This window comes from Heterodontus francisci, chromosome 2 (assembly GCF_036365525.1).
Source record: "Heterodontus francisci isolate sHetFra1 chromosome 2, sHetFra1.hap1, whole genome shotgun sequence".
Lineage (NCBI taxonomy): Eukaryota > Metazoa > Chordata > Chondrichthyes > Heterodontiformes > Heterodontidae > Heterodontus > Heterodontus francisci.
The window spans coordinates 144,126,882-144,149,738 of NC_090372.1; the positions used below are offsets into that span (position 1 = coordinate 144,126,882).

The window sequence follows — 22,857 nt, forward strand, 5'->3', positions numbered from 1 at the left end:
AAAAAGCACTGGCGGGAATCCCGCGTCATCTCCTCTGGGCCAGGCCCACCAAATTAAATGTCAATTAGGCACTTAATTGGACAGCAGTGTGCCTTCCCCGGGATCATGGACACCTTGACACTCAGCAACAGAAGTCCCGCCTGCTGAGAGCTATCGGCCAATCAGAGGCTGACAGCTCTTTAACTGAGCAGCTCCACCATGGAGGCAGTGGCTGCTGCTGGTACTGGACGCACCAGAGGCGTTGGACCCAGGACACAGCTAAGTCAGGGCAGGAGGGTTTTCGTGGGATGGGGAAGGGGTTTGTAGAAGGGGATCAGAAGAAAGGGCAGGGGGTGCTCTCAGCGGGCCCCCACTCCCTTTCTTGATGCCGGGTCCCTCATTCAGGCACGAAGTGCCTTTTAACGAGGAACTGCCCCCTCTCCCGGAGCCGGCAAGCAACCCGCACAGGTTTGCTTGGCGTGCTTCTTATATGGCGTCGGGCCCACCCACTGCTAGGCTATTTCCAGCAGCGGCAGGATGAGGCCATTAATTGGGCATTAATTGCCTACTTAAGGGCCTCAATTGGCAGCAGGGCTGGAATGCCGTTTACAAGCCTGCGCCCCAGGCTTAATTTGGATGGAAGCGTGAAGGTAGCAGGGTTTCCCCAGCCACCATCCCGCCTGATTATATGCTCTCCCTGCCTCCAAACCCAACATGGGGAGAGCATAAAATTCCTTGCCCCTCCCACTCCTGTTTCTTTCAATTTTTCAAAGGCACAGTTCTTCATGTCTCTGCAACCAACAACTACCCACTTCATGCCTTTTGGACGATGCGCTAGCTTTTCCACCACTACTAAAACTGGTTCCAGAAAAGTGATTTCCCTCTTTTTTTGCTGTTTACTGCATCTTGCACCTTATCATACTTATTAATTAAAACAAAACTTTTCAAGGCTTTAACATCAGGAAAATCATATTTGTTTACGATATACTTGCCACTTAATTTCATTTCTTTCTTTTGGGCCTCCTTATCTCGAGAGACAATGGGTAAGCGCCTGGAGGTGGTCAGTGGTTTGTGAAGCAGTGCCTGGAGTGGCTATAAAGGCCAATTCTGGAGTGACAGGCTCTTCCACAGGTGCTGCAGAGAAATTTGTTTGTCGGGGCTGTTGCACAGTTGGCTCTCCCCTTGCGCCTCTGTCTTTTTTCCTGCCAACTACTAAGTCTCTTCAACTCGCCACAATTTAGCCCTGTCTTTATGGCTGCCCGCCAGCTCTGGCGAATGCTGGCAACTGACTCCCACGACTTGTGATCAATGTCACACGATTTCATGTCGCGTTTGCAGACGTCTTTATAGCGGAGACATGGACGGCCGGTGGGTCTGATACCAGTGGCGAGCTCGCTGTACAATGTGTCTTTGGGGATCCTGCCATCTTCCATGCGGCTCACATGGCCAAGCCATCTCAAGCGCCGCTGACTCAGTAGTGTGTATAAGCTGGGGGTGTTGGCCGCTTCAAGGACTTCTGTGTTGGAGATATAGTCCTGCCACCTGATGCCAAGTATTCTCCGAAGGCAGCGAAGATGGAATGAATTGAGACGTCGCTCTTGGCTGGCATACGTTGTCCAGGCCTCGCTGCCATAGAGCAAGGTACTGAGGACACAGGCCTGATACACTCGGACTTTTGTGTTCCGTGTCAGTGCGCCATTTTCCCACACTCTCTTGGCCAGTCTGGACATAGCAGTGGAAGCCTTACCCATGCGCTTGTTGATTTCTGCATCTAGAGACAGGTTACTGGTGATAGTTGAGCCTAGGTAGGTGAACTCTTGAACCACTTCCAGAGCGTGGTCGCCAATATTGATGGATGGAGCATTTCTGACGTCCTGCCCCATGATGTTCGTTTTCTTGAGGCTGATGGTTAGGCCAAATTCATTGCAGGCAGACGCAAACCTGTCGATGAGACTCTGCAGGCACTCTTCAGTGTGAGATGTTAAAGCAGCATCGTCAGCAAAGAGGAGTTCTCTGATGAGGACTTTCCGTACTTTGGACTTCGCTCTTAGATGGGCAAGGTTGAACAACCTGCCCCCTGATCTTGTGTGGAGGAAAATTCCTTCTTCAGAGGATTTGAACGCATGTGAAAGCAGCAGGGAGAAGAAAATCCCAAACAGTGTGGGTGTGAGAACACAGCCCTGTTTCACGCCACTCAGGATAGGAAAGGGCTCTGATGAGGAGCCACCATGTTGAATTGTGCCTTTCATATTGTCATGGAATGAGGTGATGATACTTAGTAGCTTTGGTGGACATCCGATCTTTTCTAGTAGTCTGAAGAGACCACGTCTGCTGATGAGGTCAAAGGTTTTGGTGAGATCAATGAAAGCAATGTAGAGGGGCATCTGTTGTTCACGGCATTTCTCCTGTATCTGACGAAGGGAGAACAGCATGTCAATGGTCGATCTCTCTGCACGAAAGCCACACTGTGCCTCAGGGTAGACGCGCTCGGCCAGCTTCTGGAGCCTGTTCAGAGCGACTCGAGCAAAGACTTTCCCCACTATGCTGAGCAGGGAGATTCCACGGTAGTTGTTGCAGTCACCGCGGTCACCTTTGTTTTTATAGAGGGTGATGATGTTGGCATCGCGCATGTCCTGGGGTACTGCTCCCTCGTCCCAGCACAGGCATAGCAGTTCATGTAGTGCTGAGAGTATAGCAGGCTTGGCACTCGTGATTATTTCAGGGGTAATGCTGTCCTTCCCAGGGGCTTTTCCGCTGGCTAGAGAATCAATGGCATCACTGAGTTCCGATTTGGTTGGCTGTATGTCCAGCTCATCCATGACTGGTAGAGGCTGGGCTGCATTGAGGGCAGTCTCAGTGACAGCATTCTCCCTGGAGTACAGTTCTAGGTAGTGCTCAACCCAGCGGTCCATCTGTTTGCGTTGGTCAGTGATTATGTCCCCCGATTTAGATTTGAGGGGGGCGATCTTCTTGATGGTTGGCCCAAGAGTTAATTTCATTATTATGCACTATTTATAACTCCTTGATTTCTCTATCAATTAATATGACCAATAACTGATCTGTAGAGACCAGATAGGGCCCAGGTTTGATGTCTTGTCTGTGCTGAGTCAGTTGTTTTTCAGCTGGTGCTAGGTTAGCAAATGCTACATTGGACCTTAAATGTTCCGGGTCTAGGAAATGTAAAATTGGCAGCAGAATTCCTGTTCCCGTTCCTGATCTGAATACAGTGATTCATGTTGAAAGTGCATGTGTGTGGATATCAGATGAGAACAATATGACGCTTTGCTGTGATGACTCAACAGTTGAGTAGCATTACAGTTAACATGCAAATAATGGGAACTTGGGTGAGGTACTGAAAGGTGATTGATGCCCACTGTACAATACCGAAACAAGGAATCTTTGTCTGCAGCAGAACAGAGGAGAAAAATTAGAAAAGAGAAGTTGACCGCTGTAAGCACGCATGAATATTCATGTTTATAATTTGTATATCTGTATACCTTTTTGTGGAGTATGTATTGCCAGAAGTACTTTAATATCAACACAATCCTTCCGATAAATGATTTTAATGCATATTATACATAATGGGTGTTCTTTTGATTTACAGAGCATTCAGGAAGTTTCAGGTTATGTTCTCATAGCCCTCAACAAAATTTCAAGGATCCCGCTGGAGAATCTTAGGATCATCCGAGGTCACCAGCTTTATGATGGAGAATTTGCCCTTGTTGTTTTGTCAAACTATGATCAGGAAAAAAGAATTGGACTTAATGAACTGGCTTTAAGAAATCTTACAGGTTTGTTGATGTTTTTATCAATGCAAAATGCTAAGCATGTGTTTATAATCAAGCAGAATGGTTTAGATTTTTTTTATTTGTTCATGAGATGTGAGTTTCACTGGCAAAGCCAGCATTTATTGCCCATCCCTAACTGCCCTTGAGAAGGTGGTGATGAGCAGCCTTCTTGAACCACTGCAGTGCATGTGGTGTAGGTACACCCACAGTGCTGTTAGAGGGGGAGTTCCAGGATTTTGATCCAGGGACAGTGAAGGAATGGCCATAAATTTCCAAGTCAGTATGGTGTGTGGCTTGGAGAAGCACTTGCAGGCGGTGGTGTTCCCGTGCGTCTGTTGCCCTTGTTATAGGTGATAGAGTTCGTGGCTTTTTACTATCACATGGGAGAACATGAGTTTGCACCTACAGTTCTCCTAACAGTGAATTCCTAATCTCAACCGTGATTCAGGGGAAGCATTGATTAGAGGACAAAAGGGGAAGGAAAATTGGAGACTCAGTCACCTAAGCAGCTGGCTACTGTGTTGCAATGGAAGAAACCTGGGAACAGGTCTTCATCACACTGTCAACCAATGATGTTTGACAAGCAGAGACTCCAGTGAGAGAAGAAAAAATAAAGTAAGCTCTAGGTTATCTCTTTTGTTACATATCCATCGTGATAATACATTATTTAAATCTTGTGATGTTTTTATTTAATAATTGTTCAATTATAACATTCTACAGTAGCTTATTAGCCATAAAATGTACATTTAGTGGTTTCAGAGGATAGTCCAGAAACGTTTAAGTGGATTTTAACTAATACTGGAGCATTATAAACCATCACTGCAAAATAATGTTGTCTAAAAGGTTGTGGAGCACAAAGCTAGTCTGTAATGAAATTCTGACATTGGCATGCCTCAAAATGAAACAGGTGATGGGAAGATATACGCATCCAAGTAAAAAAAACAAATAAATATTGTAGTGACCTTTTATATGGTGGAGATATAAAATCAACAAGCTTTTTCTTAGAGAATTACTACAACCTCTGTAGTCTGCTACATTTATAGTCATGTTTGCAACATTACCAGGAACTCACCTGTCAATATCGATGTTTAAGTTGTTTTATTTCTGAGATGGTATCTTGGAAGTAACTTTGGATAATTAGTAAAGATATGCCATAAATAATTCCCAAGAGTCTTATAGTTGCCAATCTATAAATAAGTTTCATCTTACAAATTTCCCCATGCGTGTAGCTTGCCCCACGAGTTTAGCTCAGCCAAGATTACCGACAGGCAACCTGTTCACTGGCATTCGTCAGTGTCCCTCTTAATCAGCTGAAGTGAAAACAGTGGCTCAAAGGTACTTTGCTGCCAAATTCAAGAAACTACCTCCCCTTTGTGTGGCATCACTTCAGGACAGAATGCCAGCCAACCAGCCGGTCAAAAAGGAGCTATAGCCCATGTTTCCTGAAATAGAAACTTTTTATAGACAGCTGGCATGCTGTCTTTAAAAGAAACCTGAATCATCAGTTTATCTAAAATATTCAGCTGTACCTATTGTTCTGCCAGGTAATGTTTAGCTCCAGCTGTTCCCCATACCATTTTTACCTTCTATACATGCATACATAAATCTTTCACTGCTGATAATGCCCTTCTGGGCAGACATTGACTTGGAAGGAAAATATGCACGTGAAGGGTAATCATTGGCAGAGATAGCAGAGGAATGCTGTTGCTATACCTCATTTTAAGAGTGTGGTAGTGTAGTGGTTAATGCTGCTAATGTAGAGACCGGGACTAAAACTAATCCGGAGAATGAGTTCCAATCCCACCATGGCAATTTGAGAAGTTGAATTTAGTTTTTAGAAATATGGAAATAAAAAGCTGGTACCAATGAAAGTGACCGTGAAGCTATTTGGCAGTTGTAAAAATCCAACAGGTTCACTAATGTCTTTTAGGGAAGGAAACGTGTTGTCCTTACCCAGTCTGGCCTATATGTGACTCCTGTCACACACCCCCGCACCAACGTGGTTGGCTATTACCTGCCCTCTGAATTGGCCAGCAAGCTACTCAGTTTTTCTTTCAAACTGCTTTGCTGAAGCTCAAGTAAAGTGCCGGTAACCAACACCTCAGGGCAATCAGGGGTGGGCAATAAATGCGACTTTGCCAGGAATGCCTGCAACCTATGAATGAATTTATCGTTAAACTAAAGTAGAAGGAGGGCCGGCTGAAAATGGCCAAATAAGAGGGATGCAAGAGGATTAAAAATTGTGCGATTTCAGGTCCTTTTGTGTCCATGTTTTGGATGACTTGTTTATTTTGTATCTTTCAGAAATTTTATCCGGCAGTGTGAAAATCAATTCTAACCCACAGCTTTGTTACATGCAATCCATTCAATGGGATGACATTTTGGAAACAAGCAAGGTGTCTAATATGACAATAAACTTCACTGCAAAGAATTGTAAGCAAACAGTTCATTCATACCTACTCTACTGCAACTGAGAATCAGATTAAAATAGAAAAACAAACAGAACGTTCATTATTTTGGTGATCTTTCTCATTCTGTAATTTATTGATGTATACATGTTACATACAATAAGGAGCAATAGTGACTAAACTAAATATACATTTTACTTGTGTAAACAGAAAAAGGTTTAGAATTTTGTCTTTTGTACAGAAAATAATTATATTTGTCCAACTATTTGTAATTTTTTGTGACTAGTCAAAGTTCTGTTTGCTAGCTTTTCCTCTTCGTAGAATATTATAGAACTACATAGAGCAGCTAGTTACATTTCTATGGCAATCCTTATGTTCAGTGCTTTGCGAGGCTTGTGGATATTGAGCAGGAGGGAGAGTTTTAAAAAAGAAAGATCACTGAATTGTTCACAGCGATTTATAGCCAATGAAGTACTTTTGAAGTGTAGTCACTATTGTAATGTAGGAAGCGTGGCAGCCAGTATGCACACAGCACACTCCCACAAACAGATAATGACTAGGTCATCTGCTTTTGTGATGTTGATTGAGGGATAAATATTGGCCAGGACATTAGGAATAACTCCCCTGCTGTTCTACAAAATAGTGTCATGGAATCTTTTACGTCCACCTGAGAGGGCAGAGTTTAACGTCTCATTCAAAAGACGGAACCATCAACAGTGCAGCAGCATTCCTCAGTACCGCACTGGAATGTCAGATTTGATTTTTGTGCTGAAATCCTGGAGTGAGCCTTGAACCTTGTAGCCATTATAGAGATATGGACCAGAATTATATATCTCACCCCCCAGGAGTGGGCTGGGAGGTGGGGGGGCATAAAATTGGGTGGGATGGCAGGGGGTGTTGTGCGCACCACCTACCCATCTCTGCTGATATTTTACCAGCGGATGGGGAGATGGTGGGCACTCCATCTGTCCTTAGGTCTTGAGGCCCTTAAATGGCTAATTAATGGCCACTTAAGGACCTCTTCTATCTGCCACTGGTATTTTGCCAGCAGCAGATGGGCACTTCACCACCTGGAGTGGCTCCCAGTAAATCCTGGCAACCTCCGTGCAGGCTCGGTGTGGGGTGATCTCTTCTGATAGGGCACCCTGTGCCCCACGGAGGGCCCCTTGCCCCCCACCCACCCCTGCCAGCCGCAAGTGCAGCCTCTGCTGGAAGACCTGCTGCCCTCGCTGGGGCCTGCCTGATTGGCCCTGGTGATCCCTGAACCCACTTACCTGCTCTCCAGGCCTCCTCAATGGCTGCTGTTCCAGGGACTGCTACAGTCTCAGCAGTGGCCACCAGTCCCGATGGTGCTGCTGGGACTAAAGAGCTGCCGGCCCTCTGATTGGCCGGCAGCTCATGGAGATGGGACACCCTTCCTTACAGGGGCAGAAACCATGGCTGTAGGCAGTTAATTTCTTGAGGACTGAAAAATGCGGTTGTGGCTTCCAGGATCAGTGTAGGTGGGCTCGTCCCCAACTTTCCAGCTGTTGTGCGGGGCCGCTTCCACTGTATTACATCCCGGCCATGGTTGCAAGGTGACCAAGGCATGAAATTGAATGTTCAGGGGTACTTAACATTTTGGAAGAATGGGCAGAAAGAAGAACGTGGTGGGGTAGCTCTGTTAATAAAGGATGAAACCAGTACAGTGGCGAGGAATGATCTTGGCTCAGAAGATCAAGATGTGGAATCGGTTTGGGTGGAGATAAGAAATAGCAAAGGAAAGAATTTGTGGGAGTAGACTATAGGCTCCCTCACAGTAGCTACACTTAGGACAGAGTATATATCAAGAAATAATGGGGCCTGTAAGAAAGGTATTGTAATAATTGTGAGCAATTTTAATCTTCTTATAGTTTGGACAAATCAAATTGACAGGGGAAGTCTTGAGGACGAGTTCAGGGAGTGTATTTGGGACAGTTTCTTAGAACAATAGGTTATTTTAGATCTGGTAATGTGTAATGAGACAGAATTAATAAATGATCGCATAGTAAAGGATTGTCAAGGGAGAAGTGATCATAACATGATCAAATTTCACATTCAGTTTCAGGGTGAGAAACATGGGTCTGAAGCTTGTGTCTTAAACTTAAATAAAGGCAATTACAGAGGTATGAAGACAGAGTTGGCTCAAGTGGAATGGGAAATAGATTAAAATGTAAGACAGTAGATAAGCAATGACAGACATTTAAGGAGATATTTCATAATGCTTAATGCAGTGGTTAGCACTGCAGCCTCACAGCTCCAGCGACCCAGGTTCAGTTCTGGGTACTGCCTGTGCGGAGTTTGCAAGTTCTCCCTGTGTCTGCGTAGGTTTTTGCCGGGTGCTCCGGTTTCCTCCCACCTCCAAAGACTTGCAGGTTGATAGGTAAATTGGCCATTGTAAATTGCCCCTAGTGTAGGTAGGTGGTAGGAGAATGGTGGGGATGCAGTAGAGAATATGGGGTTAATGTAGGATTAGTATAAATGGGTGGCTGTTGGTCGGCACAGACTCGGTGGGCCGAAGGGCCTGTTTCAGTGCTGTATCTCTAAATAAAATAAAATAAAAAATAAAATAAATAAATCAATAAATAAAGATATATTCCAGTGAGAAAGACAGACTCTACAAGAAAGAGGAACCATCTACGGTTACCTAAGGAAGCTAAAGATGGTATCAAATTGAGAGAAAAGGCATACACTGTTGCAAAGATTAGTGGTAGGCTAGAAGATTGGAAAGTTTTAGAAAGAAAGGATGACAAAAAGAACGGAGAAAATAAAGTACGAGAGTAAACTAGCAAGAAATATAAAAACAGACAGTGAGAGCTTCTACAAGTATGTAAAAAGGAAGAGAGTAGCTAAAGTAAGCATTGGTCCCTTCGAGGATGAGACTGGAAAATTAATAATGAGAAACAAGGCAATGCAGAGACTTTGAAAAAATATTTTATATCTGTCTTCATGGTAAAAAACACTAAAAGCATGCTGATAGTATAAAATTATGGGGCAAAAGGGAGGGAGGAGCTTAAAACAATCATTAATTCCAGCGAAAAGTACTAGGCAAACGAATGGGACTAAATGCTAACAAGTCCCCTGGACCTGATGGCCAGCATCCGATGGTCTTAAAGGAGGTGGCTGCAGAGATAATGGATGCATTGGTTGTAATCTTCCAAAATTCCCTAGATTCTGGAAAGGTTCCAGTAGATTGGAAACCACAAATGTAATGCCTCTATTCAAGAAAGGAGAGAGAAAGTATAGGCTATTTCGCCTAACGTCTGTTATTGGGAAAATGCTGGAATCCATTATTGAGGAAGTAGTAGCAGGCTATTTAGAAAATCGTAATACAATCAGGCAGAATTAACATGGTTTTATGAAAGGGAAATCATTTTTGACAAATTTATTAGAGTTCTTTAAGTATGTATATAAAGAGGAACCAATCGGTGTAGTGTATTTGGATTTCCAAAAGGCATTCGTTAAGATGCCACATAGCAGGTTTGTGCACAAGATAAAAGCTTATGGTGTTGGGGGTAATATATTAGCATAGATAGAGAATTGGCTAACTGACAGAAAACAGTCGGGATAAATAGGTCATTTTCAGGTTGGCAAATTGTAACGAGTGGGGTGCCACAGGGATCAGTGCTGAGGCCTCAAATATTTACAATCTATATTGATAACTTGGATGAAGGGACCGACTTGCCATGCTTGCTAACGATGCAAAGATAGGTGAGAAAGCAAGTTGTGAGGAGCATACAAAGAGTTTGCAAAGGGATATAGGTAGGTTAAGTGAGTGAGCAAAAATTTGGCAGATGGAGTATAATGTGGGAAAATGTGAGGTTATCCTCTTTGGTAGGAAGAATAGAAAAACGAAAAACTTATTTAAATGGAGAGAGACTGCACATTGCTGTAGTACAGAGAGATCAGCGTGTCCTAAATTCATAAAACACAAAAAGTTAGGTACAGCAATAATTAGGAAGACAAATGAAATGTTGGCCTTTATTGCAAGGGGAATCGAGTATAAAAGTAGAGAAGTCTTGCTAGAACTGTGCAGGGTGTTAATGGGACCACACCTAGAGTACTGTGTACAGTTTTAGTCTCTTTACTTAAGGAAGGACATAATTGCATTGAAGGCAGTTTGGAGAAGGTTCACTTGGCTGATTCCTAGGATGAGGGGTTTATTTCATGAGGAAAGGTTGAGCAGGTTGGGCCTATACTCATTGGAGTTTAGAAGAATGAAAGGTGATCATATTGAAACATACAAGATTCTGAGGGGGCTTGACAGAGTAAATGCTGAGAGGATGTTTCCCTTTGTGGAGGAATCTAGAACTAGGGGGTACAGTTTCTAAATAAGGGGTTTCCCATTTAAGATGGAGATGAGGAATTTCAACTCTAAGAGTTATGAATCTTTGAAATTCTTCTCCCCAGAGAGCAGTGGAGGCTGGGTCACTGAATATATTCAAGGCTGAGTAAGACAGATTTTTAACATATAGGGGAGTCGAGGGCTATTGAGGGATGGGCAGGAAAGTGGAGTTGATCAGATCAGCCATGATATTATTGAATGGCAGAGGAATCTCGAGGGGCCAAATGGCCTATTCCTGTTCCTATTTCTGAGGATTTTATGTTGTTATGTTCTGACTCAGAGGTGAGAGTGCTACCAACTGAGCCACGGCTGACAGTAGTTAGGAAAGGGTGAAAGCATATCCAAGGAGTAGAGTCCATAGGAAGCTTTTGAAGGGTGAGAGGAAGGTTTTGAAATGGAAGTACCGAGGAGGGAGAGCCTGATGGCAGAGACAAAGGAGGGGTTTTTATTTAACCCCCAAAAATAGATGGGTTTATGTTAGGTTGGGGGCTTAAAATGTTAACAGTCTGAGTCCTAACTCCAACCTGCCCATTTCTGGTTTTAACAGGGTTGGGTGACTAATCCACTCCCAGGAGATGGGTTGGCATTTTAAATATTATGATGAGTCTAAGTCCCTTGTTTGTATTCACCATTTGAAATTTAACACAGGATGGCTGGATTTAGCAGGCCTGGGGAAACCTGCCATTAAACCCAGGCAAAGGGCTGCTAGATCAGGAGCCTTTCCACAAATCTGCTGGATCCACTGTGCCCCTCGGTCCCAACCCACCCCCTCCCCTGCAACCTCTGTTCCCCCTTACGGATGCCTTAATTCTTGAACTTGGCTAAAGAAAGTACTGGTCCAAAGAATGCATTTGAAAGGCCATTGAGCAGAATAATAAAACATTTTGTCAGTATCCACAAGGGTGATTAGGAAGCAAATTACAGCCATGAAAACAAGCAGTGGAATAATTGAAAATGAGCAAAAAGTAGTAGATTTAATTATTTTCTAGACCTATTCAGGAGGAAAGAAAACAATACATTTGACATCCTAAAGGATTTTGAAATCTATGTGGCTCGATAATACATATCATGGAAGCGAGTACAAAAATTTATAGGGCGTTGACAGTGGTGATGAAACAATCATTCAGTATCATACAGTTGCTAGGTTGAACTCGGGACCTGTTCACAGGATTTTAGTAATCCCACTCAAATTGATCATAAGGAGGTGCATATACCTGTGAATTTAGATGGTTTTCTTCTTCAGTCCTTCGCCAGAGTGATTAGGGTTGGAATTTTCCCAGGCCCACAGAGATAGCTTTGACGGTGGGTGCACAGGGACATTTGGAAAATTGCACATCATGTTAGTTCCCCGATGTGTTCCTGCATCTGTGCACTTTACCCAGAGGTGGACAAGCAGATTCGATGGCAGTAAACCAATTAAGGGTGGTAAGGAGCCACTTATTTGCAATTTTCCAGGTCGCAAGAGATTTTCCCTGGGAAGCAAGGGCCCCCCACCATGCCAAGAGCCCAAAAATGGATCAGAATCAGCTTTACAGCAGGAGGTCTGAGATGCGACTCAGTTGAGGGTTGAAATTTATTTGTGAACGGTAATTTACAAAGGGGAACTGTCCCTAAGCAGCAGGCATGTCCCTGCGGCCATTTCATGTCTCTGATGTTTCTGCTAATACATGGCCTGCTTCAATGAGCTGCTTCCTCCCACTGAAGGCGCCTCCATGTGGCACAGCTGCCATTCAGGCTGATGGCCAGGATCGGCCACACTGCAAAAGTGGACGACAGCCAACTACATAAACCTACCAAAGCTGAAACCTGGCCACTGTCCCTAACTGGACGGGACTGCTGGAGGTAGCTTCAGTGGGAAGATCACGACCGGTGTCCTACCACTCGCTCTTCCGGGTTCCTGAACCGGAATTCATCCTGACGTTGGGATAAGCACGCTAGCAGCAAAGTTCAGCCCTCGGTGTTTGGTTCCCACTCAGCATTGGGATCAGTCACATGTCATTTGTGAAACTGGGAGCTGCAAATTGCTCGCATCTTATTCCTGCAGGACAGTAGATGTTAAAATTCACTGTATCATTTTGCTACCCTGCCATTTGTTACTATGTAATTTATACTCATATAGAAAGGCCAAATTTGTTTTTACTTGCAATGATTTCACAGTAGTTTTAACACAAATTCAGAGGGAAACAATCCTTGAAGATCAGATTTTTTAGGAGGTTGAATGTGTTGTTTTCTTTCCTTCTGAATACATCCAGAAAATAATTCAATCTACTGTTTTTCCTTCATCTTCAATTATGATAAATATACTTCGTTTCAACATTTTGGAAGAATATTTTAATCACCTTTTTTATAACTGATTCCTTTATCATAGATTCTTTGGACTAATTTTCTTTTGTACTTAAGTCCCATTATCTTCTTTTTGGTTTATAGGCTCAAAATGTCACACAGAGTGTCAAAGTGAAGCGTGTTGGGGCCCAGGTTTAAAGAACTGTCAGAAATGTAAGTGCTAACTTTTCAGCTGCTAAAATGAAGAGGTGCAATTTCATGTTTAAAAATCAGACCATTCAAGTTGTCATAGAGTCATTTACAGCACAGAAGGAGGCATTCAGCCCATCAGGTCCATGCCAGCCCTCCATGGAGCTATTCAGTCAGTCCCACTCCCCTGCTCGATCCTCGAAGTCTATTTCTTTCAAGTGGCCATCCAATTTCCTTTTGAAGTCATTGATTGCCTCTGCTTCCACCATCCTTGTGGGCAGCGAGTTCCAGGTTATTACCACTCGCTGCGTAAAAATACTCCTCCTCATATTTCCTCTGCATCTCTTGCCCAAAACCTTCAATCTGTGTCCCGTGGTCCTTGTACCATTAGTTAATGGGAACAGTTTTTCTTGTCTAACTTATCTAAGCCTGTCATAATCTTGTACATTACTATTAAATCGCCCCTCAATCTCCTTTGTTCCAAGGAGAACAACCCTAGCTTTTCCAACCTAACCTTGTAACCAGAATTCTCCATCCCTGGAATCATTCTGGTAAATCTCCTCTGCACCCTCTCGAAGATCCTGACATCCTTCCTGAAGTGTGGTGACCAGAACTAGACACAGTTGGGGCCTAACCAGAGCTTTATAAAGGTACAGCATAACTTCCCTGCTTTTGTACTGAATGCTCTATTTATGAAGCCCAAGATCCCATATGCATTAATAACCATTCTTTCAATATGTCCTGTCACCTTCAAAGATCAATGCATATGCACCCTCAGTTCCTGCACAGTCTTTTGAATTGTGCCATTAAGTCTATGTTGTCTTTCCCTATTCCCTCTGCCAAAATGCATCACCTCACACTTTTCAGTATTAAATTCTATCGGCCAACTCTCTGCCCATTCTGCGAACCTATTGCAGGCGATACATATCATCCTCACTGCCACACCTCCAAGTTTGGTGTTATCGGCAAATTTTGAGATTCTACTCTGTATTCCAAGATCCAAGACAATTATTGATAGCAAAAATGCAACTGTCCCAGCACTGACCCTTGGGGAACACCACAGTCTATCGTCCTCCAGACTGAAAAACAACCATTTACTATGACTCACCCGTTTTCTGTCCTTAAGCCAATGTTTTATCCAGTTGGACACTGACCCTCCTATTCCATGAGCCTCAATTTTGTTAACCAGCTTTTTATGTGGTACCTTGCTCATAGTAAGCTTGAAGGTTTCTGTATTCCTTAAATCACAAAAAATGTCTTCAGTTATTCGGCCCATTGGCTTTGTCCAGCCCACCACCACCTGTCTACACCACCACCCCCCCCCCACCCCCAACCACCCTGCCTCACACTCATCAGCTTTATGGCATTTCTGCCCTCCATGAGTAACATATTAGCCTTTGCTCCTCCTGCCCACTGAGAAAAAAAGAACATTGATGTTGGTTGAATTTAAGGCTCAGTACACCACTGGAAAGGGAAATTGTCTCTGCGGGCTGTCCTCTCCTCCACAGTGCATTAAAATATGCTCTGAGAAAGAGTTCTCTCCATCCAACCTTTCTCCTGTTCTGTTCATCCTTCACCTTCTATCTCTCACATTCCCCATCTTTGCCATTGGCATCACTTCTCATTCCTGTTTCTTGCTCTTTCCCTCTTCTTTCCGCACCTCTCCCCTCCCAATCTGCCTCTCCCTCTCGCCCAACAATTGTTCCAGTACTCCTGGTACACCTACATTCTCATTTTATCATTTATAAAAACTAACTCTAAAAAATATTCTGTTACCTCATATCTTCCTCCTCTACAGTTGAATTCCATTGCAAGTGTTATCTCCAGCAAATTACCTTTCTGTGTAACATTTCAACTGTTTCCTGCCATGGTTTACCTATCGACAAAATGTATTAAAACCATAATTTTTTGAACTGCAAAGAATATGTATGTTACCATTCATTTAATTTAAATATTCTTAAACATCTGTGCAAAACTGGAAAGATTTCAGCAGCCCTTTTGACTGACACATTGCGCAGTGGTTAGCACCGCAGTCTCACAGCTCCAGCGACCCGGGTTCAATTCTGGGTGCTGCCTGTGTGGAGTTTGCAAGTTCTCCCTGTGTCTGCGTGGGTTTCCTCCGGGTGCTCCGGTTTCCTCCCACATGCCAAAGACTTGCAGGTTGATAGGTAAATTGGCCATGAGCAATTGCCCCCAGTGTAGGTAGGTGGTAGGGAAATAGAGGGACAGGTGGGGATGTGGTAGGAATATGGGATTAGTGTAGCGTTAGTATAAATGGGTGGTTGATGGTCGGCACAGACTCGGTGGGCCGAAGGGCCTGTTTCAGTGCTGTATCTCTAAACTAAAAAATATGACAGTTCACATTCCTTTAACTTCTAGGGCTATACAATTAATTTTTTTGTTGGTTTTAATGATAGGTTTAAAGATAGCATGCTGTGAAATAGCTGCAAGCAGATTTCCTGTTAGCCAAATCATCTCCGTTTTCTATGTCGGAACCAGTTTTTTGAAAATGTAAATGTCTTAATTACAAGGGTATGGAGACAGTTGGCTAAACTCAGTTGACTGGGAAAATAGGTTAAAAGGTAAGTCGGTGGAGAAGGAATGGCAGACATTTAAGGAGATATTTCATAACTTTCAACAAAGATCTATTCCATTGAGAAAGAAGGGCTCTATGAGAAGGATGCACCATCCGTGGCTAATTCAGGAAGTTAAGGATGGTATCAAATTGAAAGAAAGGCATACAATGCTGTGAAGGTTAATGGTAGGCCAAAAGATTGGGAAAATTTTAGAAATCAGCCAAGGATGGTTAAAAAAAAATAGGGAGAAATTAGAGTATGAGAGTAGACTAGCAGAAAATATGCAAACAGACAGTAAAAGTTTCTACAAGTATATAAAAAGGAAAAGAGTAGCTGAAGTAAACATTGGTCCCTTAGAGGATGAAACTGGGGAATTAATAATGGGCAACAAGGAAATGGCAGGGACTTTGAACAAGTATTTTGTATCTGTCTTCACAGTGGAAGACATTAAAAGCATCCTAAGAAAAGTAGAAAATCAAGGGGCAAAAGGGAGGGAGGAACTTAAAACAATCACTAGCACTAGAGAAAGGTGCTAGGAAAATGAATGGGACTAAAGGCTAACAAGTCCCCTGGACCTGATGGCCTGCATCCTAGGGTCTTAAAAGAAGTGGCTGCAGAGATAGTGGATGCATTGTTCGTAATCTTCCAAAATTCCCTACATTCTGGAAAGGTCCCAGCAGATTGGAAAACCTCAAATGTAACACCCCTATTCAAGATAGGAGGGAGACAGTTTTGGTCTCCTTACCAAAGGAGGGATATATTTGCCTTGGAAACAGTTCAGAGAAGGTTCTTTAGGTTGATTCCTGGGATGAAGGGGTTGTCTTATGAGGAAAGGTTGAGCAGATTGGGCCTGTATTCATTGGCATTTCAAAGAATGAGAGGTGATCTTATTGAAACACATAAGATTCTGAGGGGGCTTGACAGGATAGACACTGAGAGGATGTTTCCCTCATGGGGGAATCTAGAAATAGTGGGCACAGTTTAATAATAAAGGGTCTTCCATTCAAGGCACAGATGAGGAGGAATTTCTTCTCTGAGGGTCGGTAATCTTTGGAATTCTCTTCTCCAGAGAGCAGTGGAGGCTGGGTCATTGAATATATTCAGGACTGAGTTAGACAGATTTTTCATCTCCAAGTGGAGCTTATTCAAGGAGCAGCTACTGCGTGTCCTTGATAAGTATGTACCTGTCAGGCAGGGAGGAAGTTGTCGAGCGAGGGAGCCGTGGTTTACTAAAGAAGTTGAAGCGCTTGTCAAAAGGAAGAAGACGGCTTATGTTAGGATGAGACGTGAAGGCTCAGTTAGGGCGCTTGAGAGTTACAAGCTAGCCAGGAAGGATCTAAAGGGAGAGCTAAGAAGAGCAAGGAGAGGACACGAGAAGTCATTGGCGGATAGGATCAAGGAAAACCCTAAGGCTTTCTATAGGTATATCAGGAATAAAAGAATGACTAGAGTTAGATTAGGGCCAATCAAGGATAGTAGTGGGAAGTTGTGTGTGGAATCAGAGGAGATAGGGGAAGCGTTAAATGAATATTTTTCGTCAGTATTTACAGTAGAGAAAGAAAATGTTGTCGAGGAGAATACTGAGATTCAGACAACTAGGCTAGATGGGATTGAGGTTCACAAGGAGGAGGTGTTAGCAATTTTGGAAAGTGTGAAAATAGATAAGTCCCCTGGGCCAGATGGGATTTATCCTAGGATTCTCTGGGAAGCCAGGGAGGAGATTGCAGAGCCTTTGTCCTTGATCTTTATGTCGTCATTGTCGACAGGAATAGTGCCGGAAGACTGGAGGATAGCAAATGTTGTCCCCTTGTTCAAGAAGGGGAGTAGAGACAGCCCTGGTAATTATAGACCTGCGAGCCTTACTTCGGTTGTGGGTAAAATGTTGGAAAAGGTTATAAGAGACAGGATTTATAATCATCTTGAAAAGAATAAGTTCATTAGCGATAGTCAGCACGGTTTTGTGAAGGGTAGGTCGTGCCTCACAAACCTTATTGAGTTTTTCGAGAAGGTGACCAAACAGGTGGATGAGGGTAAAGCAGTGGATGTGGTGTATATGGATTTCAGTAAGGCGTTTGATAAGGTTCCCCACGGTAGGCTATTGCAGAAAATACGGAAGTATGGGGTTGAAGGTGATTTAGAGCTTTGGATCAGAAATTGGCTAGCTGAAAGAAGACAGAGGGTGGTGGTTGATGGCAAATGTTCATCCTGGAGTTTAGTTACTAGTGGTGTACCGCAAGGATCTGTTTTGGGGCCACTGCTATTTGTCATTTTTATAAATGATCTGGAAGAGGGTGTAGAAGGGTGGGTTAGTAAATTTGCGGATGACACGAAGGTCGGTGGAGTTGTGGATAGTGCCGAAGGATGTTGTAGGGTACAGAGGGACATAGATAGGCTTCAGAGCTGGGCTGAGAGATGGCAAATGGGAGTTTAATGCGGAAAAGTGTGAGGTGATTCACTTTGGAAGGAGTAACAGGAATGCAGAGTACTGGGCTAATGGGAAGATTCTTGGTCGTGTAGATGAACAGAGAGATCTGGGTGTCCAGGTACATAAATCCCTGAAGGTTGCTACCCAGGTTAATAGGGCTGTTAAGAAGGCATATGGTGTGTTAGCTTTTATTAGTAGGGGGATCGAGTTTCGAAGCCACGAGGTCATGCTGCAGCTGTACAAAACTCTGGTGAGACCGCATCTGGAGTATTGCGTGCAGTTCTGGTCACCGCATTATAGGAAGGATGTGGAAGCTTTGGAAAGGGTGCAGGGGAGATTTACTAGGATGTTGCCTGGTATGGAGGGAAGGTCTTATGAGGAAAGGCTGAGGGACTTGAGGTTGTTTTCGTTGGAGAGAAGGAGGAGGAGAGGTGACTTAATAGAGACATATAAGATAATCAGAGGGTTGGATAGGGTGGATAGTGAGAGACTTTTTCCTCGGATGGTGATGGCAAACACGAGGGGACATAGCTTTAAGTTGAGGGGTGATAGATATAGGACAGATGTTAGAGGTAGTTTCTTTACTCAGAGAGTAGTAGGGGCGTGGAACGCCCTGCCTGCAACAGTAGTAGACTCGCCAACTTTAAGGGCATTTAAATGGTCATTGGATAGACATATGGATGAAAATGGAATAGTGTAGGTCAGATGGTTTCACAGGTCGGCGCAACATCGAGGGCCGAAGGGCCTGTACTGCGCTGTAATGTTCTAATCTAAAAAAATTCTAATCTAATCTAAAGTGATTCAATGGTCATGGGGGGACAGGCAGGAAAGTGGAGTTAAGGCCACAATCAGATCGCCCATGATCTTAATGAATGGCAGTGCAGGCTTGAGGGGCCGAGTGGCCTACTCCAGCTCCTATTTCCTATGATCTTATGGATTGGATTTTGTGTAAGAGGTGAGGCTCCCGGCGCTGGGCCGAATAGGCGGGGGGAGCCCCACCTCAGCCTTTTCCTGCCCACCACCCCCCCCCCACCCCCACCACCACCCACAACCTCTGCACTCCTGAGAGTGATCCTCCAGTCTTTTGACATCAAAGTTTCTCAAGACGGTATCCCCGTCCCTTTAAAGACGGGGATCCCACCTCCATGAGCTGCCAGCTCAACAGTATCGGCAGCACCACTGGGAGCGGTGGCCAGTGTCAGTACTTCAGAGGCCATGGACCGAGGCCCAGCCCTGGAACACTGGATCAGAGGTATGTGAGGCAGGGTTGCCGGAGACAGTCCAGAAGGCCAGGTGGGGGTGTGGATGAAGGGGTGATCATGCAGTTGGAGGGTGGGGGGGGGGTGGGGGAGTGGTTCCCAGCAGGGGTCCTCCATGGGCCACAGATGGCTCACGGAGGAAGGACCACCACCACCCTCCACCCCCATCTCCGCACCCCCAAGCCTGCAGGGAGGCTGCCTCATTTTACAAGGTGCCCTCCCCACATGATGGAGGCCCCCCCACCACTGGTAAGATCCCAATGGCAGTGAGAAGAAGCCCTTAATTGACCACTTATGGGCCTCAATTAGCCTCTGGGAGGGAAGGTCATCATCAGCCTATCCCACCCCCGGAAGATCACTTGCCGACTTGGAGGCGACGGGCTCTCCGTCACCACCCCCCGCCACCCTGACTGTCTGTGCATCCTTGTCTCCAGCCCTGCGTCGGGGGCCCATAAAATCCAGCCCTATGATCTTATTGCAGCATTTTCATTCATCTAATCATTTAGATGTTATAATAAACAAATTTATGGTTGAAATATAAAATTTAAAATAAGGAAATGCTTTTGTACAAGTTATTGATTATGCCAAATAGAAATTATGTAAATAAATAAATGAGCAAACCCCATTCGGCCTTCAAATTCATCTTCCATAATATCCTAAAATATAATTTACTATGTCATGGACTCTACCTCAACCATTTAAGTCTACTGAGAGAATGTTCAGTATAATGTTCTCCGAAAGTAATGAAAGAAAACTCTAAAATATTCATTTATTCTCATATTCCCATTATTCAGCCCCGATTTGCTCCTGTATAAATGTAGGGAACTGAAATGTAAGGGAATGTCCCTTATGGATGCAGCTGTTAAACGGTGAGTGCAGCATCTGGATGACAGCAGTGATTGTTAGGATATCAGCTTCAACGGTTTATATAAGAATTGTATTCATAGGTCTGAAGTAATGAAAATGGTTTTATAAATCTTTTCCATATTTTCAGTCACAAAGAAAATCTGCGCTCAGCAGTGTTCAGGTCGATGTAGAGGTCCGAACCCCAGTGACTGCTGCCACAGTCAGTGTGCTGCTGGATGCACTGGACCTAAAGAATATGATTGCCTGGTAAGAAAGTTCATGATTTGTCGCCATTAAAGTGTGTTTTCTTACCTCCCTCCCTCCTGGGTGACTGAAAGGATTTAAGATCTCATGGTGTATCAGAGAACTTACTAACTGCTGTTACCAATCATGGTCTTCTTTATTACCTGTATCATTGTGAAATTTAAAGGATCTGTTCTGATGCTAGTGAGTCCAACTTCTGTCCCAGTGTGGATATGTAATATTCTTTACTGCTGCTGTTGAAGAACAAAATGTAAACCTGGTATGTCTGTTAGAATGTTGTGTAGGTCACAAAATACTGGCCGGAATTTTACACCACCCCAACAAGCCAGCTGGTGGCGGGGAGGTGGCGTAAAATGGAGCAGGAGACTCCAGGAGGCATTTCTGACCTGCTCCCGCCTCCTCCCCCTTTACGTAGGGCTGGGGGGTGGGGGGGAGATGTAAAATGGTCTGCCCACCCCAGGCCAATCAAGGCCCTTAAGTGGCAACAGGGTGCCCGATGGAGGGCTGTCCCCACTACCCGAACCACCCCAAGACCCAATACGCCCCCCCTTCCCCTCAAATGATCACCCTTGCCTCGCGTGGGCCCAACCAATTACACCTGGCGAGGCAACCAAAACTTACCTTAATTCCCGACTCCATGTCTTCCTCTGCGGTCGGCTGGGCTGCAGTCCCAGCAGTGGCCACCACTACCAGTGGCGCTGCCGGGACTCGGAGCTGCCGGCCCACTGATTGGCTGACAGCTCAATGAGGCGGGAGTTCCTCCCTCAAGTGGCTGGAAGTCCCGTTTCGGAACAATTAAAGCCTGGGGACCCGTTAAATACGGAACGGATCCAAAGTCGAGGTGGAAGCGGGTTCACCACTGAGTTTTCAGTCGGTCGCCAGCTCCCGTCCAACCAACGTAAAACCCCGGCTACTGTCTCAAAATGCATTGAAAACTCCAATATCAGGCTTTGTGAATGGGTAAATCCACTTTAAAAGTGTCATCTTTTACCTGCAGTATCAGTTACATCTGTAGTTAGCAACAAGGTGGAAATTTACAATAACTAAAGGCCTGTCAATTAGCTACTCTTATACTGGCTGCAGTCCTGACTGCCATATGCCTTGCTCCCTACTGGTCCATGGGACCTTGGCTCCTGGCATGGCTGTTGACCTGTGCTACCTACTGGCAGTTGCCCCAGGAATACCTGGTGGACTCATCTGCTCATTATATCAGGCCGCAGTATCTAGTGCTTACACCTCGACCTCTGGTTTGCACCTTCTGGCAATGACCTCAGCTCATAGCTGGTATTCTCCTTCTCCCTCTCCATCTCTCCCCTTCTCCCATTCTGCTTCAACTTGCTCTCTGTCTCCCTCATCTTTTCATTATTCAGTAGCTGTCAGTGGCTATCCTGTGATTTCCCTCCTGCCAAGTTCCTTTCATTTTCTTCCTTTGTTAGCCATGGCCCCAGTTATGGAGACACCCACTCCCACATCACTTACCACACTGGGCTTGAATCCTGGTATGCTTAACCTGGCCCATGGCTGGCTCTGATTGCTCTTTCCCCATGCTGTTCTCTCTTTTCCCCAGTCTCTCTCCCTCTCCTTTTCTTCCCACTGTTTCTCTGCAAACATGCACACATTTTATTTCTTGCTCTCTATATACCTCTCTTCCCGCCCTCTCCCTTCTAACCTTCCCCTTTCCTTGCTTTCTTGCAGCCCTTTCTCCACTCCATCATCCCAGTTCCACACTTTGCTAGATTTACAATATTGATACCACTGATTGCAGCATTGAGGCCATTTTTTCTGGGATCCAAATTCACTGAATCATCCTCCAGCAGTGTTCGATTCTCTCGCCTCCGCAGGGCCGTAACTCTTCTCACCTATTGGTGTGCTCCACTTTTCTCTAATTTCTAACCATGGTCTTCCTGTGGCCCCACATCTAATGCTGCTCCACCTTGCCCCTTTGTAGTCCATCAGTAACCATACTCTACCCTCACCGCCCCCCACCCCCCCATCCCCAGTCCCATGCAATGCCACCCCTGGCTCCGACATTCCAGTTCTCCCTTGGGATTTCTTTTGATGAAGCAATAACGGTGACACTGGGTTTCCCTACGATCACCAAACAAGAATCATTTCAACAAGTGCCTCATTTAGGGCACCACTAATTTAGAAAGAAACATATGGTCCAACCAAACTAACAGAAACCAAAATATGCAGCAAAGTCCCAACGAAAGCAAAGGAAATCTTCCTAACTAAACCTATAATGCTGCATCTGTGAAATAAGACACACTGTACCCTGTGGTGCCCACCAGTTGTGAAAGACATCAAGCACATGCTTCCTCTTCTAGCCTGCCAGTTCTCCTTTGACCCTGGCTCAGTTATCTGCTTCAGTTGATGATTGTTCTTTTCTACCACGTGCAGAGCCATGGATGGTCAACTATTGAATCATACTATAGTTAGAGCACAGAAGGAGGCCATTCGACCTATAATGTCCATGC

At 44.6% G+C, this 22,857-nt stretch overlaps 1 protein-coding gene across 2 annotated transcripts in view; it reads left to right on the top strand.

Moving 5' to 3' along the window:
- egfra (epidermal growth factor receptor a (erythroblastic leukemia viral (v-erb-b) oncogene homolog, avian)) overlaps positions 1-22,857 on the top strand; it is a 382,880-nt gene that overhangs the window by 231,836 nt on the left and 128,187 nt on the right. For both annotated transcript variants that reach the window (XM_068011578.1, XM_068011568.1), the window contains exons 3-6: positions 3,584-3,770; positions 6,072-6,200; positions 12,966-13,034; positions 20,265-20,383. In XM_068011578.1, coding sequence (XP_067867679.1) covers positions 3,584-3,770; positions 6,072-6,200; positions 12,966-13,034; positions 20,265-20,383 — 504 coding nt within the window. The remainder of the gene's footprint in view (positions 1-3,583; positions 3,771-6,071; positions 6,201-12,965; positions 13,035-20,264; positions 20,384-22,857) is intronic.